The sequence below is a fragment of the Lacerta agilis genome, chromosome 2, assembly GCF_009819535.1.
Source record: "Lacerta agilis isolate rLacAgi1 chromosome 2, rLacAgi1.pri, whole genome shotgun sequence".
Classification (NCBI taxonomy): domain Eukaryota; kingdom Metazoa; phylum Chordata; class Lepidosauria; order Squamata; family Lacertidae; genus Lacerta; species Lacerta agilis.
In genome coordinates this window covers 72,253,234-72,270,732 of record NC_046313.1, presented here as the reverse complement: position 1 = coordinate 72,270,732, position 17,499 = coordinate 72,253,234, and the positions used below count along the sequence as shown (strand labels likewise).

Sequence of the window (17,499 nt, the reverse complement as noted above, 5' to 3'; positions counted from 1 at the left end):
AGGAGCCTAAAGAGGGACAATATCATAGAGGAAGCAATGTACAGTACTGGTAAAATAATATATTAAATACAAACCATTAAGGTTTGGGACCCAAAAGGATGCCACAACATTGTGCACCCCATCCCCCCCCCCACCTATGCTAGGGATAGGAAAATCTTATCAATTCTGTTGCTACTAGTCTTGTCTTTTGTCCTTAGAAAAAACAACACTCCATCAAGCTAGTACTCATGCTCCTGTTTCATAGCCTTCACCCAGGAAAGTTCCATATCATAAGGGGCTCAAACCTCCCCTCATCCCATCTTTTCCAAAGTTATCTCTTACTTTGCCACCTTTTGGAGGAACTGTGTTTAACCTCAGAAGTTTATATTGGCAAGTCTAGCAATCATGACTTTGCAATGAATTAATTTCAGGCTTTAGGTAGGCTTTCACTTCTCTTCCAGTATTTGGTGTTCCACTCTTTGCCAGTGTATTTGCAGGGTGGGGCGGAATTGCAAGTGTAGGCATTAAGATGTTGACATGAATGGCAGCTGAAAACCTGCAGCCTGGGTTGAGGTGGTCATGTGAACATTGCACTCTTCCTAACACTTGCCTGACAATTTAATGACAACAGCTCTTGAGTGTTCATAAAAGTGTCAGAAGCATGTCATGGAAAGGAATAATGCTCATCTGATGTCAATGCGAGTGCTTCGGATTGAAACGCTCCCAACAGCATGAGTGTGAAAGTACCTTAAAAGTTGCAGTATCTGCCAGGCTGGAGTATAAGTGACGTAGATCTTGCTGCAGAGCCAACTGAGTACATCTTCAGGCTCATAATCAAGCCTACTAAGTGGCTGTGGGAGGCTGTGTCTCCATAGCATTCTCAAGGAACTGCCTGGTGGAGTTGCATTGTGTGGCTGGGAGATTGCTTACCTTGACCCAGGGGGGCAAACCTCTGGAGCACATGGTGACTAACTGTAACCAAATGGCTAAACTCTCTCAGGATAAAGTCACTTGACTCTGCAGTGATTTAGATGCTGCTGTTGTGGCAGTGCCAGCCAAGGTCCAATGCAATGCCGAGGCCAGCATTATGGGATCAGTTCCACCTGATGATGTGAACGGGATACTTGCAGTGATGTACTTGACCACCTGCTAGTTAGACCCTTGTCCATCTTGCCTTATGAAAGCTAACCAGAGTGGGGTGACGGAATGGGTGATAAACACAGCCTTGCCTGATGGAGTGTTGCCCCTTGTCCTTAAAGAGTGTTGCCCTTTCTCCTTAAAGATGCTGTGTAGTGTTCACTTCTTTAAAAGCTCACTCTAGACCCAGTGGAGTGTAATTACTATAGGCTGGTCACCAGCACCCCTTTTTCTTGGTGAAGGGGTGGAAAGGATGGTTATGAAGCAACAGCAAGTATTCTTGGATGAGACTGATTACCTAGGTCCACTACAATATGGGAACAGACCCGGCCTTGGTCCACCTGATGGATGAGCTTTATTGAGAAAGAGAGAGCCAGGGAGTGCAACCGTATTATTTCTGCTTGACCCCTCGAGTGGCTTTTAACATCATTGACCATGGTATCCTCCTGGACCAACTCTGTGGGATGGGACACTTACCCTTATCTTTAGCGTCATGTTCAGAAAGTAGTCATGGGTGAGTGAAGCTCTTCAGAGTGGTCATGAGGAGTTTTGGAGCAAGGTGTCATTCATGGATAGGTTTGCTTACGGATAAGGCCCAGAGCCTAGCCTTTCCCCTTGTTGCAACTGTATCTTTGTATGTATATATATTTTCATCCAATGTACGAAGGTGAGCCACAAAGAAGCTAGAGAGGAACATGGACAAAAACAATTCATGTGCAACAAGACGTGGTAGTATGGGTATGACACGGGGCTGTTGCAGTTCTAACGTAGCTTCATTGGGCGAAAGGCTTAGTTTAGTGGTAGAGCACATGCTACACCAGGTCCCAGGTTTAGCATCATGTCTGAAACCCTGGAGAGATGCTGTTGATCTCTGGGGATAATAGTGAGCTAGATGACCAGTGATCTGACTTGGTATATAACAGCTTACCATGTTTCCCTGAAACAGCAATTGCACTAGCAGTTGCATTGCTGTGCATAATTTTTAAAGAACATGTGCAGCACCTCAACATATAGGTGATGTGCAACTAGCTAGCAACACGGTACTGATTGCATGGGACTGTGTATACAGGCGGAGACCATTTTGTGCGTGTTCACTTGAGGTGGGTCATTTTGGACTCGGAAGGTGGTGGAATGGGGGGCTGGGCCGGGCCTGCTGGGGTTTTGCACACTCCGCCAAAGTGTGTGATAACCCAGAATGCATCTCCCTGTTGCTGTAGTACTGACCAATAGCTATATGTCACGTGGTTGCACCTTTAATTATTCTTCCTTCAATACTAAGGAATAGTTGATGGCCAAACTACTCTTTGAAAAGCTTGCTGAAAACATTTCTGTTTCAACTGACTTATCCAGACACCTGAGTTGGTTACGCTTGTTTTTAAATTTGTTTTAAGTGCTTAATTGTTTTTAGGTGTATCCTTAACAGCTTTTAAATGTTTTAAATACATTTTTATACTTTTTAATTGTTTGCTTGGTTGTTGCTTTTTTAATCAAAGAATTGTTTGTTGCCCTAGGCTCCCTTGGAAGAAAGGGCAGGCTATAATTTTATTTATTTATTTAAAAAATGGTAAGGATAACACTGATCGTTTTGACCTTTCTTAGTTTGTTGACATGTTGTATGGTTGATAAAAAATGAATGTGCCCAGAAGTAGTTTGCATTCACTTTCTCTTGTACTGACACAAAGCATAAAATTGCAAGTGCTGCAGAATTAAAATTCAGGTGAAGAATGGGAGTGGGGGAGGGTGTGCAGATTGCCTTATTTGAATATTATTTAAATCCAGCTTTTGATACTGCTGTCTCATTGTGCATCTCTCACACGTGCACACAGTGATGCTCATTTGCAGCCTTTACTAATCAGTTATTATGGAGCAAATACCACATCTATAAATAAAGGGCAGAGCTTTATAAATCAAATGACAGAAATGATCGTGCTGGGGGCGGGGTGGAATTCTTGTGACTTAGTTGGAGCTTTCCAGAACCACTAAGACAGCTAACAAAAATAGTTTTCTGTCTTTTCAACTTTCTTTCAGTAAATTTAGAACATTTGAGTACATGTTTCACATGTTTGCTTTCAACACGGTCATGTCACTATCAGGTGACTGTAATGTGTCTGTTTTTGTGTGGTGAACGGGTATGTTTTGGATGCCCCTTATATGGTGCCAGCTGTTGTCCAGCAGCTTGGAATAAGACTTGTTTATTGATTTCAGTGTGTCTACTCTTGAGTATGACTAACATCAGTTACCATCCAACTTGTTAACTTGGGGGAGGAGATCTTTTTTTAACCAAAGTGCTTGCAATCTTGTGATAAGTGGTGATGTAAATAGACCCTGAAGCTAAACAGAATTAGGGAATGGAAGTAGGCAAGCCAAATATAATGACGAGGGGGATTCCAATGTTAGGTCAGTTTGAAAGTAAATCAAGGTGTCCTGAACAAGTTGGAAAAGGAAGTCTTTATCGTCTGCCTTACTTCTAACTTGTGATGATAAAAATGCATGTCCACTGCTTTCTGCTGAGATGTGACATAATATTTTGAGTAGAAGGTTCTGTGCATGCATTGCCAACTTTCTGAATGACTAGGTGGGCCCACAAGAAGGTCACACTTTGTTGTCTCCAGCCCAGCTCTAGGTTAAACTTAACAGACACCATGCAATCAGTTACAAACGCTCTGGCCTTTTTAAAGGGGATTTCCAGTAGTACAGATCTCAACTGTCTGTTCTCTCCTCGCCTATTTTCCTATGACATTGTATCAGTTAAAATCTACTCAGCCCCCTATTTCCAAGTTTACCCAGCAATTATTTACACCAGTAACTGAGCTTATCTTCAGGGGGACTAACTTGATAGGCTAAAGTCTAGCTTCAGTTGTAAGAAGCAATGAAAAATTTATATCATATCTAAAGTTAAAAATGCAGGGTAGAGGGAGTGATCGAATACTGCAGTCAGAATGGATTGCCCACAGAATTTCATCAGCTGCAGGGAAAATGTGAAGCCATTTAATCTTTGGTTCCAGATACTCTGCACAGTTACAGAACCAAATGACATCAAATTGAGTTCAAGTTCCCTGGAACTGTAACTCCCCCTACCCCCCAATACAACAGACCTGAATCCCTTTCAAGTATTTGGTCCTTTCCCTCATTTCTGCTGCTGCTTACGGTATGTTTTCCAGTCAAATCAGCATAACCTTTCACATTTTTAAAGGGCCTGTCTGTTAATGGTGTTTCCACGCAATCGCTACCTCCTCCCACCTATATCTGGTTATAATTTGCTGTGATAAAACTGACTGCAATCTTTGCCATTTTGATTTCTAAAGCGCTTACGGTTGTATTGGCTGGAACCTATCTTTTATACAAAATATGTGTCTGGTAGTAAATGCGGCAACTACAGAGTTGCCAGCCCCATTAAAAACCTTCAAAGAGCATCTTGTTTTGCAAGGGTTTTATCTAACAGTTGTTCTTCCCGATTCTATTTTAGCTATGAGTAATGGAATTGCTTGCCTAACAAGTTCTTTGGTGATTTCCTCCCCTAAATTATTTTTGCAGTGTTGCAGCATTTTCATAGCAGCAGGGTTACACCTGAGTGGTGCCTTAGTGCTGTAGGAATAAATAGCAGAATGAGATGAGGATATAATTTGAAGAACATTTCCTGTTCAGGAACATCAATTTGAAATAAACACTAAAACTGCAGAAATGGACCATAAATGTACTCAGTATTTTTTCCCCTTCATTGTTGAGGAACATGTGTTCAAAAACAGAGAGCCTGGTATTTAAAATTTGAAGCCAGCATTTAGCTGGCTAAATGAATGTTCAGATATTTGACTGTAAAGCACCCAGCAGAAGCTGCTTAAATTATTTGAAAGTACAAAAGTTTTGAAAATCCAGTCATTCATTTTAAGTCTTTTTTTTAAAGTGCTTCAATTTATCCATTGCTCTTATGTTTAGAATGGATTTAAATAAAGGGATAGGGAAGTTGAATCTTGCAAACAGCAAACCAAGAATGCATTGCATGGACAGTACAATGGTTTTCTTCCATGGGATAAATTTCCTCCAGGTTGCAGTGTAAATAAAAGCTATACATACTAAGAAATAAAATACTACCTCGGTTTTTAATCATGATTCTCTTCCTTTGCCTCCTTTTATTTTACATTTATTGCATTAAAAAATTCCTAGGTAAGGAATTCTATTTTTGGGCTGTGTTCCTGCTCAGAGTAACTGCAAATCAGGACTTGTGAGTCTAAGAGCTGAAAATTGTATAGAAACCTTAGGCATAGTATTAAAATCACAATAGCATACCAGGACATCTTTGAGTAAGTTAGCAACACTCAGGTATTTTATTCCTCAGAGTTGTACAGAAAAAGCAATGTCAAATTGCTTAAAGCAAGCATGATTCAATCAGGGATGGTGAGAGGGGTGGATACAGATCTACTGGTAGATGTCTGGGTGATTTGCAGGAGATAAACAAGGATTTCTAGCTATAGAACTTGATTATTTAACAATAGTAGCAGCAGAATTACTCCCCCACCCCGCCCTGAATTATCCTAATAATAATAATAATATTTATTATTTGTACCCCGCCCATCTGGCTGGATTTCTCCTGCTGAAATTAAGAAAGTTTTTTTCTCTGGAAGAACTTTGAGCTCTATTTAGTAGTCATGGTCAACACAAATTCCTGGGCTTAATGCTAAGGCATGTCTTCTGCACATGAATCTTCTTTTTAACACTTATTTCATTTTTTAATTGCTTCCCATAAGCCTTCCCTAAGTAATTTACAATAAAAACATACACAGAACAATCAGACATAGAAAAGCAGCTAAAGCACTTCTCTATATAAAAACAATTTGGATAAGCACACACACATATATAACAATTTTTAAAACGGCAACACATACATATAAAATCAATTCAGATCCAAAGCAGATCCAACTAAATGGGATAGTTGGTAGACCTCTGGGTTCTACTAAAGAACAAAGTTGGTCCTGCAAGCTTGCAGTCTCCCCATCTCTACCTTATGAAATGTGGACCATTGAAACAGCATCTCAGCTGGTTAGTAAACATGAGATGCCCATGTTTTAGACTATACTGATTGTTTTTAAAGGCTTACATTAATCAAGGCTTAAATTAAAACCAAAGGGGTTCGATTTGTTCAAGCAAGGATGGGTTTATTTGTACCAGGGCCTGATTACTAGGGCACTGAAAATAAGCTAGATTTTAGCTGCATCCGCCAGGCTCCTAGCCAGATGCCCCTCCCCCATTCCTGGCCTCTGTCAACTGTCACAGAACATTCTAGCTCTTCCTTTCTGGGGAATTCCAGCATCCTAAGTAAATGCACTACTCTTAAGCCTTTGACTTGCCTTCGCCCTGATCTATCAAATCATTTGCAAGGGGAGAGACTGGATTTGCATTGTTTGCCTTTGGCGAACATCTGGAGGACTTCAGAGATAGAAAGATGCTTCTCATGGTATATTTCCACACTTCCACATTATCCCTACTGCTGTCCTTTTGTCTCCACTTCTTAGGAGTCCATATTTAAGATTTCACCCCGCTTTTCTTACTAATTAACTGCACTTCTCTCTACCCCCTGCTAATACATTTTTAAAATAAATATTAATATACAAAGCCCTTTACAACTTGGGGCCAGTTTACGTGTGAGCTCGCTTTACCAAATATATGCCCGATATATCAACTTCTTTGATCTGCGGAACCTAAAAGTGTTACAGGTGCCACATAATACTTGTTTCCCTGCCCAGTGATATCAGGCAGGTGGCGTCACTATATTCTGTTTGTGTTTAGACAGGATTATGCAGGTATCCAGAATGCAGGTGTGTTTTTAGTTTATTGCTGGTTTTAATTGAACCCTTTAATTGTTTCTACTAATTTTTATTTCTATTCTTTTTGTAAACATCATGAGCTTTTTTGACAGGTGGGATATAGGTTTTATGAAATAAGTAAGAGTAGCTAATCTAAAGTACTCTGGGTTTTTTGGGTGAGGTTTGTTTTTTTAAGATACTGCTCTGTTTTTGGATTATGTCTGCTTCCTTATTGTGGTGAAAAAACATAACAACCACCCACTGTTTCTTCTGTGTGACATTTCTTAGACGACCAAACGTGAGATGTGGTGTTCATGTCATTTGGCCTTGTCAGCTAGTATATACTGTGTGTTCTTAATCATTTGTGTGGGGAGAGGCACATTGGGATCTTAGGTGAGGAGGGGCTTTAACTATATGCCCCTAATCTGAATCAGGGGATATTTGGCTTGGGACCATGGCAAGGGCAAAGGGTTAAAGCCCCCTTGCCCCCCATGCTACTCTCTCAGTCTTGTTGCTCTGCTTCCTCTGTTCCGTTCTGGACTCAACTTCTGTTTAAAGAGAGAGAGAGAAAGACAGCTCTTGTATGATAACCTAACTCTGAAATAGCACTTTAAAAAAGTTCTTTTTATTAATGCATTTTACATGGCTTTACAAACCTCATTTTAAAAATGTATTTCAAATACAAATGATAAACTAGAACTCTTTCAAATTGTTGAGAGGACTCAACACAAACTATTGCCATTGTAAAATGCAGGTTTCTTTCCAGATTCGTTGAGGCCCCAACTGTTTAAATGGCCAATTTTAATTTTAATAGCAGAAAACCCAGAACACTTCTATTAATGTTTTGTTCATAAATATACCATATAACCAGTCTCATATTTTTCTTTCTTTCGAAAGATTATGAAGCTAATGTAAACTCTAGTTGAGACCCCTAGTAGAACACTCAAAATGTGTTTTAACTTTCTCGTCAAGCGATCATCCAGCAACTTGTATATTGAGGCACCTGGTGTAAAATTATATGGGTTAGAGTATGCAGAACAGTGTAATGGGAAGTTGTCGTTGCTGTATTAATACTCGCACCACAGCGCCAGATAAGCTTAAGACGGCCCTGTGGATATGCCTTCCATACCTTTTCCTTTGCTGTATTAGGTGTTGTGTGCTGCAAAATACCTGCACCTGTGTATGTTCAGTGATAATCAAAGCTGCTGTGCTCAGGGCAATGAAGGTATCATAGTGAATGTTGCATTGCTGCAGAAGGTCCTACATCCTGCATGCTGCTTTGCCTATAAGATTTAGCATTTAGCCACATACTCAGTTGCCCTTTTGCTATACCAGATTTGTGAATCAGAAAATAAGAAAACACTAGACCAGAGGCAGTATTCAACTTTTTAAAAAGTGTGAGCAGAACAACTTCTGCTTGTGCAGTGTGACTTTCCCCCCTCCTTCTCCCCCTTGCATGCCCTGCCCTATCCCCAAATCTGCCTCTCAAAAGGCTGTGGGGAGCCCAGAACAGATATAGGGGGCACATGGGGGAAAGGAGGGAAAGTTCCATTGTGCAGCAGAAGCCATAGCACTACTTAACTCTATGGTGAATATCACCCTAGATATTTCCATCTTTGGCTGAGTTGAGACTAAATTAGGCACAATTAGGGAGTAAATTTTGGGAAGTCTGTACCAAGTACAGTATAGGCAAACTCCAGCCCTCCAGCTGTTTTGGGACTACAACTCCCATCATCCCTAGCTAACAGGTCAGGGATGATGGGAATTGTAGTCTCAAAACATCTGGAGGGCCAGAGTTTGCCTATGCCTGGTTTATACTGTATAAATAATTTTTAATGTTGGCTCTATTGACGTGAAAACAGAAACCACTTCTGGTGCCATGCCTTTTCTTTAGCCAGTGCTTCCAGGCCTTGCTTGCTTGAGGGTTCTGAATACCATATCCAAATTTATATCCTGCTCTTCTGGAATCTGTAGGCAGCTAACAACTATAAAACTGTAAAACTATATAAAATGAATTGCAATAAAGCAATATAAAACCAAATTAACAAACAATACAAAGAGCAGTAGATAGAATCCAGCAGCAGAAAAACTACATAATTGAAACCAAAACTGAAAGCTGTAGCTTTTATGAAAGTGTGAATTATAAATCAGATAATCTTACAGTTGGAAGAGACCCAAGGGTCATCTAGTCCAACCCCCTGCAATGCAGGAATCTCAGCTAAAGCATCAATGACAGATGGCCATCCAGTCTCTGCTTAAAAACCTTCAATGAAGGAGAGCCCACAGCCTCCTGAAGGAGTCTGTTTCAAAAAATAAAATAAAACAAACCCTTATATAATGCATTCTAGAACCTGGGTGCAAGGAACTTGCGACTCTCCATAGACTGTAGGACTCCCACTCCTATCAGCCACATCTGGAGATCCCCTGCTTTAAAATAAGATGCTTATTGGTGCAGTGCCTTAGTCTTGGATGCTGAACCTTCTATAAGCTTCTCCGAAGATATTTAGGATGGTTTGGAGGTCATCCTCTCACACTACGTTGTCATCAGCATATTGAAGCTCTGTGATGAAAGCTGTGGTAACTTTACTCTTTGCTTTCAACCTACTCAAGTTAAAGAGCTTTCCATCTGTTTGATATATGATTTCCTTCGACAATGTGTAGGATCATGGCAATGAAAATAATAAATATGAATGAATATGGTAGACTAGCAGGTTTTAAATTAAATTATGGGAAAACAAAAATATTAGTGAAAAATATGGAAGAAAAAGACAAAGTGGAACTACAAGAAATCACAGGATTGGGAATTTAAAAAAAAATAAGATATTTGGGAATTAATATAACAACAAATACTATGGATTTAATTGAAGAAAATTATGGGAAAATATGGAAAGAAATTAAAAAGGATCTATCAATATGGGATAAACTAAATTTATCTCTATTAGGGAGAATATCAGTAATAAAAATGAATATCTTACCCAAGATGATGTTCTTATTCCAATGTATCCCAATATTAGGAGGAGAAAAATGTTTCAAAAATTGGAAAAAGGATTTGGCAACATTTATTTGGTCCGGGAAAAAACCGAGGATAAAATATAAAATTATGATTGATAAGAAGGAAAGAGGTGGATTCAGCCTCCCCGATTTGGAATTATATCATGATGCGGTGGGTCTGACCTGGCTAAAGGAATGGATTAAATTAGAGGATTCGGATGTATTGGATCTAGAAGGAGTGGAGACGAGGTTTGGATGGCATGCCTATTTAGTTGATGAAAAAGTTAAAGTACATAAAGGCTTCCTAGGGCATATAATTAGAAAATCTATATACAAAATCTGGGAAAAACATAAAAGAATCCTAGAGCCCAAAACACCATGGTGGGCGTCGCCAGCAGAGATCGTAGCAGTGAAAAAATGGAACATGAAGGAGAATTGGATTACCTATAAAGATGTATTAGAGGAAGAAAATGGTGTACTCAAACTAAAAGATTATGCAGAAATTAAAGCGTATATCACAGATTGGTTTCAATATACTCAAATTAAATACAGATTACAAAAAGACAAGAAAGTAGGATTCGAAAAAGAATGTTCTAAATTTAGTAAATATTTAATACAAGAAACATCAAAAAATATATCTAAATTATACGATCTATTATTAGAGTGGGAAACAAAAGACGAATTAGTCAAAGCATCTATGATTAAATGGGCACAAGATATTGGGAAAAATATTATGTTCGAACAATGGGAAAAATTATGGAAAGAAGATATGAATTTTACCAGATGTAATATATTGAAAGAAAATTATTTAAAAATGCAACACAGATGGTATTTAACACCGGAAAAAATAGCCAAAATGAATAAAAACTGCGGAGATATCTGCTGGCGATGCAACACTGGGAAAGGTACCATGATGCACATATGGTGGAACTGCTCGGATATAGCACAATTTTGGGATATGATATACAATGAGATGAAAAAAATGGTTAGGCACTCATTCAAAAAAACAGCAGAAGGTTTTCTACTGGGAATAGTCCCAAGAAGCCTAAAGGAAGAAAGTAAAACATTATACCTATACGCAACAGTAGCCGCAAGGCTACTGATAGCGAAAAATTGGAAAAGCGGGGTAATTCCAACAAAAATGGAATGGCTTGCCAAACTTTTAGAATATTACAATATATCCAAAACAATGGAAGAAATTGGAAGGACCACAAGAGAAAAGACAGAAAAAAACTGGAAAGCGTTCAAAGGGTACTTACAAAATTATGTTGAAAAGTCGGATCTCCTATTGTAATAAACAGGTTCCGTTATAAATATTAGATATTAAACAAGCTGAATAATAAAGGAGAATTGTAAAGAATTGTAAAGAAATAAGAAATGGGAATAACAGTGTGTTGAAAGAAAAAGGATAAGTGGAAATGAACTGCAGCTGAGTTGACTGGAAGTCAAGCACAGGGTGAGGGGGGTGTTGAAAGGTGGTGGGGAAAACAGGTGTAAGGATGCAAGGGAAGACTGGTCGATCTTTTTGTTTTTTTCCGTTTTTGTTCTTTATCTGTTGTTTTTGTTGTTGTTGTTGTTGTTGTTTTTCTGTAAATGATTGAATGTTAGTTTACTCTGTTTGTAAAAATGAGTGAATGTAATAATGAGTGAATGTTAGTTTATTTTGTTTGTAATATGCGAATGTATTAATAGTTGTATTGGCGAATAATAAAATAAAGCTTTTTAAAAAAAAGAAAAAAAAAGAAAATAATAAATAGAGTTGGGGCGATAACACATCCCTGTTTAACACCTGATTCCACTGTGAATGGTTCACTTTGAGAGCCATTGTTATCCGCGATTGTTGCTGTCATATTATCGTGAAGGAGCCGAAGGATATTCACTAATTTATCTGGGCAGCCAATTTTCAGAAGGACAGTCCACAGGGCAGTACGATTTACAGTGTTGAAGGCCTTAGTCAGGTCTATCACGTTTTTAAGAAGAGATTGATAATCTTGGCATCCCTAAAGTCTGCTGGGATCTCCTGTCTCTCCCAGATTTTTTTGATGAGAGTGTGTGGTTGTCGTGTAAGTTCAATTCCGCCCACTTTGAAGACTTCAGCAGGTATCCCATCAGGTCCACTGGCTTTGTTGTTTTTCATTTGGTTAATAGCTGTACACAACTCTCCCAAATCTGAAGATACTGCAAGCTCATCTCTAATTTGTTTTTGCGGGATTTGTGAGAAGACCTCGGCAGCTATGGGGGAGTTGCGGCTAAGGAGATGCTGGTAATGTTCTTTCCAACGCAGTGCAATGGCTTCTTTATCTTTCTGAAGTGTGGTACCGTCTGTTGAGGGTAGGGGGCATATGCTATGATTTATTGTCCCATAGATGGTCTTTGTGGCTTTAAAGAAACTCTGTGCATCATGAGTGTCGGCTAAGTGCTGGATCTGTCAAGCTTTTTTATCCACTGGTAGTTCTTTAGTTCTCTGGTTCTTCTTTGAACCTCAGCCTTAGTGTTGGCATAGATTGTTTTTTTCTTAGTGGCACAGTTTCTATCTCTTTGCCAGATCTGAAAGGCCTTCCTTTTCTTGTCAATAAGGCATTCAATCTCACTGTCATTCTCATCAAACCAGTCCTGGTGTTTCTTGGTTTGGTATCCAATAGTTTGTTCACAGGCTGCAGTGATGGATGTTTTAGCTTGGTCCGGTGTTCCTTGATGTTATCAGGGAACTCCAAAAGCAGGTGGTGCTTAAGAGTCGTTTGGAGGCAATCCCGCCTAATAGGATCTTGAAGGATAATTTGAGAGTAGCAGAGATTAATATGATGTTGTACCTGTCATAGCATTCCAGATTTCTATATCTTACATTTTTGTTATGATGGGGCTTGAATGCATAATTAAAAGAGCGGAATAAAAGCAAGTTGAGTTGTTCCAGGTGTTGAAACTATAAATTCATTGGGTTAAGGCTCTTTAAATATGTATTAATGTTATGGGTTTGTCGTATGCTTTTCAAGCTCACCTATTAGCACAATATGAATTTCATGAAGAATTCAGCAACAAAAAACAATTTGCAGGATTCTACAACTCAGAAGACCTGTCTAAAAAGAGAGGGCTTAACACCCTCTCTCTGAAAAGGGCTAACTGAGCCGTTCTGGCATATCTCTGCCAGGAGAAATGCACACAGTTTTGCAAAAAGGCCTTAAATGCCAGGAAAGTATCATTGGCAAAGTGTTCTTTATTGCTAATAACCACACTACTTGTATATTGCTGAAAATATACATGCTGTTGTACAGAGCAAATTAAAGCCATTTCTCTATACCAAAGGCATTAGAATAATTTTCAGATTTCCTCATACAAAAATTTGACAGAGCACTTTATTTGTACCACCACTTGAGTTCTGTCTATAATAAAACTGCTTTATACAATCTAGTCAGAACTCTAGTGGCACATGAAAATTCAGAATAGATGTGAGACGTTATTTATGTACGGTAAGCAAGAGAAAGATGTATGTAAGTGAAATGATTCCTGTACACAGCAATAATCAGCTTGTTTTAATCCTGCTTTTTGCCATTTTCAGGCATGGGCAATATATCACAGCATGCCTATAAAGATAATTCTACATTGTATTTAAAATTGGAGGCCTTTTGGAAGTGGAATAGATGTGGCCTCTGATGTTTTTTTCCTAAAATGTGTTCTTATTCCACAAATGTAAGAAGGAGACTTATAGTTGTTCTGGAGTTATAAACAAACAAAAACAAGTTTTAATTTTTTCCTCTGCAGTGTTTGTCTGATCATCCTGGAAGCCTGTAGAAGCGAAGACACTGAGAGCAGATGAGATCAAGGCAGTGACTGGTTGGCTTTCTCTACTTCCTGCTCCCAAGGATTATTGCCAGATTGCTGTGGAGATGAATGGAGAACAGCAGCATGAGACAGGTACTGCAATTATGGCACCTGGGGTTCCAACAGGTATGTTTTCAGCTGTAAATCTATTCTGGACAAATTAACCTTGTTTTGCATACTTGCAACACAGATGATTAAAAAGATAAGCCATGGGTAAAGTTGCTTTAAAGTTCAAAGGCAGGGGCTATGAAGACCATTGCTGAAGTTCCTCTTCCGTTATGTATGTTCTGTACTTGTGTTAACATTGCAGTGTGCCTGTAGCTCTCAAAAACATCTTTCAGCAGCAGCTGATCTAAACAGCTTCTCATCTCATGCAGAGTTTCCTTGTGCTTCAACCTCTGGCTTGCTGTGACTATATGGCCACATTTCGGTACAGCCTAATAAAGGCTTATCATTAAAAGAATGAGCCCAACCTCCCTCTGGGCTCACATACTTCTTCCTTCACCTCTTTTCCTCCATGATGACTTGGAGGGTGAGTTTGGAAGCTTTGATTCTGATGTAGACTAGCCAGTTTATCATTGAGTCAGAAGCCAAACAATTGTGGTTCATCCTAATTATAGGTATTTGAAACAAGCCATCTTCTAACCATGGGTTGCAAAGCTGGCTTGTCTCAACTAACCATAGTTGTGATAAACCAGAGTTTAGGATTTAGACATAATTTGTGTTTCTGCAAGTGGAAGCAAAGGCTTATCTCCTCACACTAGAGTGAAACAGGGAGGGGATGGGCACACAAGCCCAAGGCTTGTGCATAAACCACAACTCATTGTTCTATCATGTCTAAACCCAGCCAGTGTGTTTTCGTTTTCATTTCTGTCCTCCTGCTGCCGCATTTTAAACATGTATAGAGTTTACAGGTATCGCTTCTTTGAATTTGCAGAAATTATTCTTAAAGTTTATGCCCACTTCACAGAACTTGTTTTGATGGAGCATAGGTAATGAGCTCTCTCACATAAGAGCTTGAATTGTGTGATTCTTCTTGATATAATCACAAACCACATGTAAGTACAGAATGTGGAACTTTGCTAATGCTTGTTGGGGTTTCATATTCTGTGGCCTCAAATACTGTGAGCTGTACATTTTGAGAGTGTGTGGCCTTTTCTCTTTGAAGGAATAAACATGCTGACAAAGCGAGTAACATTGCATGCAGTATATTGAATGTGTGTGATGCAATCTGCCATAAATAGAGACTTGGAAGTGTTAGAATCTTTCATTAATGTTGAAATTTGGCTTTTCTCCTACCCACTTCACTTCCTGTGAGAGGAAGAGTTAGTCCTTAAAGAATTGAGTATGGCATGGGCAGTACTATTGCTATTCTGCATTTCATAACCAGCCCAACCCAGTGTTTACTGCCCAGGTATTATAAATAATAACATTCAGCTTAATTTCTTACTACAACATGCCTTTGAATTTGCAAACTTGACAGAGAGTTTCCTGAAATTCTTCTCTGACAAGTATGCATATTTTTCAGTTACATAAGATGCAATTAAGGAGACTTCAGGCTACACAAAGGAATTATACGTGAAGCTGGTTATGTACTAACAGAGCAATCCTATACTCTCATTATGTCAGGACAGGAGATATGCTACTGCTACATCAGCTGTGCAGTTTCCAGTGTATGCTCAGCCCAGGAGGAGAGGGGGGAGACGCACAATGAGAAAGTACAAAAAAGCATAAAAGCGAGAAACGTTCATTGTCTCTAGAAATGCTGCCATAGCCCACCCATCAGTGCCTATTCTGGCAATGATGCCCACAAGCTACCCATCCAGAAGCAGAGCATGAACTCTCAACGATGGGGGTACACCCTCTGCATGCTCATGCGGCATACAATATGACTCCAAGGCCCCACCTTCCACCCACCCCCGTGGCACAGCTACAACAACACTTCTCCTGGCACACCTCCAGGCAGGACCCACTTATAGATAAAATAGTCACTATTTTATGAGCACAAGTCACTCAAAGGGGCAGGAGAAGTCACACAGTGCAGGGTAATTTTAGAGAATGCTCATAGGCTCACCTGGTACCTATAGGTATCTGTGGGGGAGCTGTTGCCACCCAAATGAGCCACGACTCAGACTCCATTAAAAAAATGTTTCTAGCATTTATGGAACACAGGAGGTGAAGCAAAACATACAGTTTCATTTGTTTTGTGAAAAGCTGGCCTACTCCAGTCTTCTCAGTGTTTCTAACCAATGAAGGAAGTCATAGCAGTGACTGACATTTAGGAAAGCAGCTCTAGCCAGTTACACAAAGAGAAGTCTAGAATGAAACTCCTCCTGTTTAGAGAAGGAGCTTATTGGCTTGTTTTTAAGCCTTTTATGTTGGTCTTCCCTAATGGGGAAGTGATTCGTGCCCCATAGAAAGCAATTGAGGCATCCAGAATTTTAGTGTAATACTGATTGGGGACTAGTGTGATGACTCAAAAACAAAAGGAGTAAGCAAAAGCAGGAGTTTATGATCTCTCAAATTAAGATCTGGTTTCATGTATTTTTTTTTAAAGTTGAATTCTGTTACTGGGTGGGGGTGTAAGATTGTGTTGTAAAATACCACCCCACCCATCTTTCCCACATAGACACTTCAGCACACACCTGACCTGCTGTATATAAGGTGTCTATGTGCATTTAAAATTACGACAGAAGTTATTCTTTGGTGAGAGCAAACTAGCTACATAAATTGAAATGGTAACTGCAAAATCTGACACCAACTGTATAGTCGGTCTGAGCTTATCTAATGAAGCCCATCTACTCATCCTTGAGGCATTACTTTTGGAGTGGAGAGAGTTACATATAGCTGTTAAGGAAAGAGAGCGCAGCCAGGCCTCGTGAGCTATATATCTGTTTAAGGATTGATCCTGTCACATATTAAATCAAGGGTGTACTACATACAGACATAAGTCACAAATCAAATGTGTTTGGGGAGGAGCTGCTGGCCTCTCCTCATGTATTTGCAAGTTGCTTAGTGACCACCACCTAAGCTTTTACTGTAATTTTCTTTTTTTTCTCCTGCCATTTTCTTGATTGCTGTTCCGTGTTTTTGGCTGAGCTTTCAGCCAATTTAACATGCAAATAGTTCCTATTTTTCACAGAATTCCAATTACTTTTGATATGTGTTGTACCTCTTCAAGTGGTTTTTCTTACAGAGGTACCCTCAGTACATCTTGGGTGTCAAGGACACCGAATCAACATGGGGACTTCAGTAATTCACACTGGCTGCTAACATAAGTGGCAGAATCAGGACAGGTGGCATTTGTAGTGTCAAATTTCTCACAGTAGTTTGTACAATCTTAAGTAGTCTCCCACTCCCAGTATTCTGGAATTTGTTGACATCCTTATCTCTGGTTGCATTATACATCAGAATATTTCCATAGTTTTATTAGGTTCCCTAAACCTGTATTAACAAACAAGGTGTCCATCTGGCTTTTTAATATACTCATTTAGTATATTTCCAAAGCAACCCCTTCACAAGTAAGGAATTTAAAGTAGCAAACCGGTGTTTCTCCTAAAAGCGTCTGTGTTTTCCCCCCCTGGTTTATTACAGATGCAGGATCAAGTGTGGAAGAAGCAGAATTCAATTGGGAGGAGTATTTGGAAGATACAGGAGCAACAGCAGCACCCCATGGCTCGTTTAAACACGTAAGTGAGCATCTGGTCAGTCTCTCCTCTCTTTTTTATGCATTATTTGAGCTCTAATCCCCAGAGAGCCATAATATGAAGAAGGTCTT

General features: G+C 39.4%; 1 protein-coding gene across 2 annotated transcripts in view; it reads left to right on the top strand.

Moving 5' to 3' along the window:
• The window catches only part of SFMBT1 (Scm like with four mbt domains 1), a 78,294-nt gene that overhangs the window by 27,244 nt on the left and 33,551 nt on the right, over positions 1–17,499 (top strand). Inside the window, exons 1-3 of one of the 2 annotated variants that reach the window (XM_033140737.1) lie at positions 6,511–6,565; positions 13,662–13,814; positions 17,316–17,410. In XM_033140737.1, the coding sequence (XP_032996628.1) occupies positions 13,787–13,814; positions 17,316–17,410 (123 nt within the window). In that variant the 5' untranslated portion in view covers positions 6,511–6,565; positions 13,662–13,786. Of the gene's footprint in view, positions 1–6,510; positions 6,566–13,661; positions 13,815–17,315; positions 17,411–17,499 lie in introns of those variants that run through there. The other variant, XM_033140736.1, reaches the window with a different exon arrangement.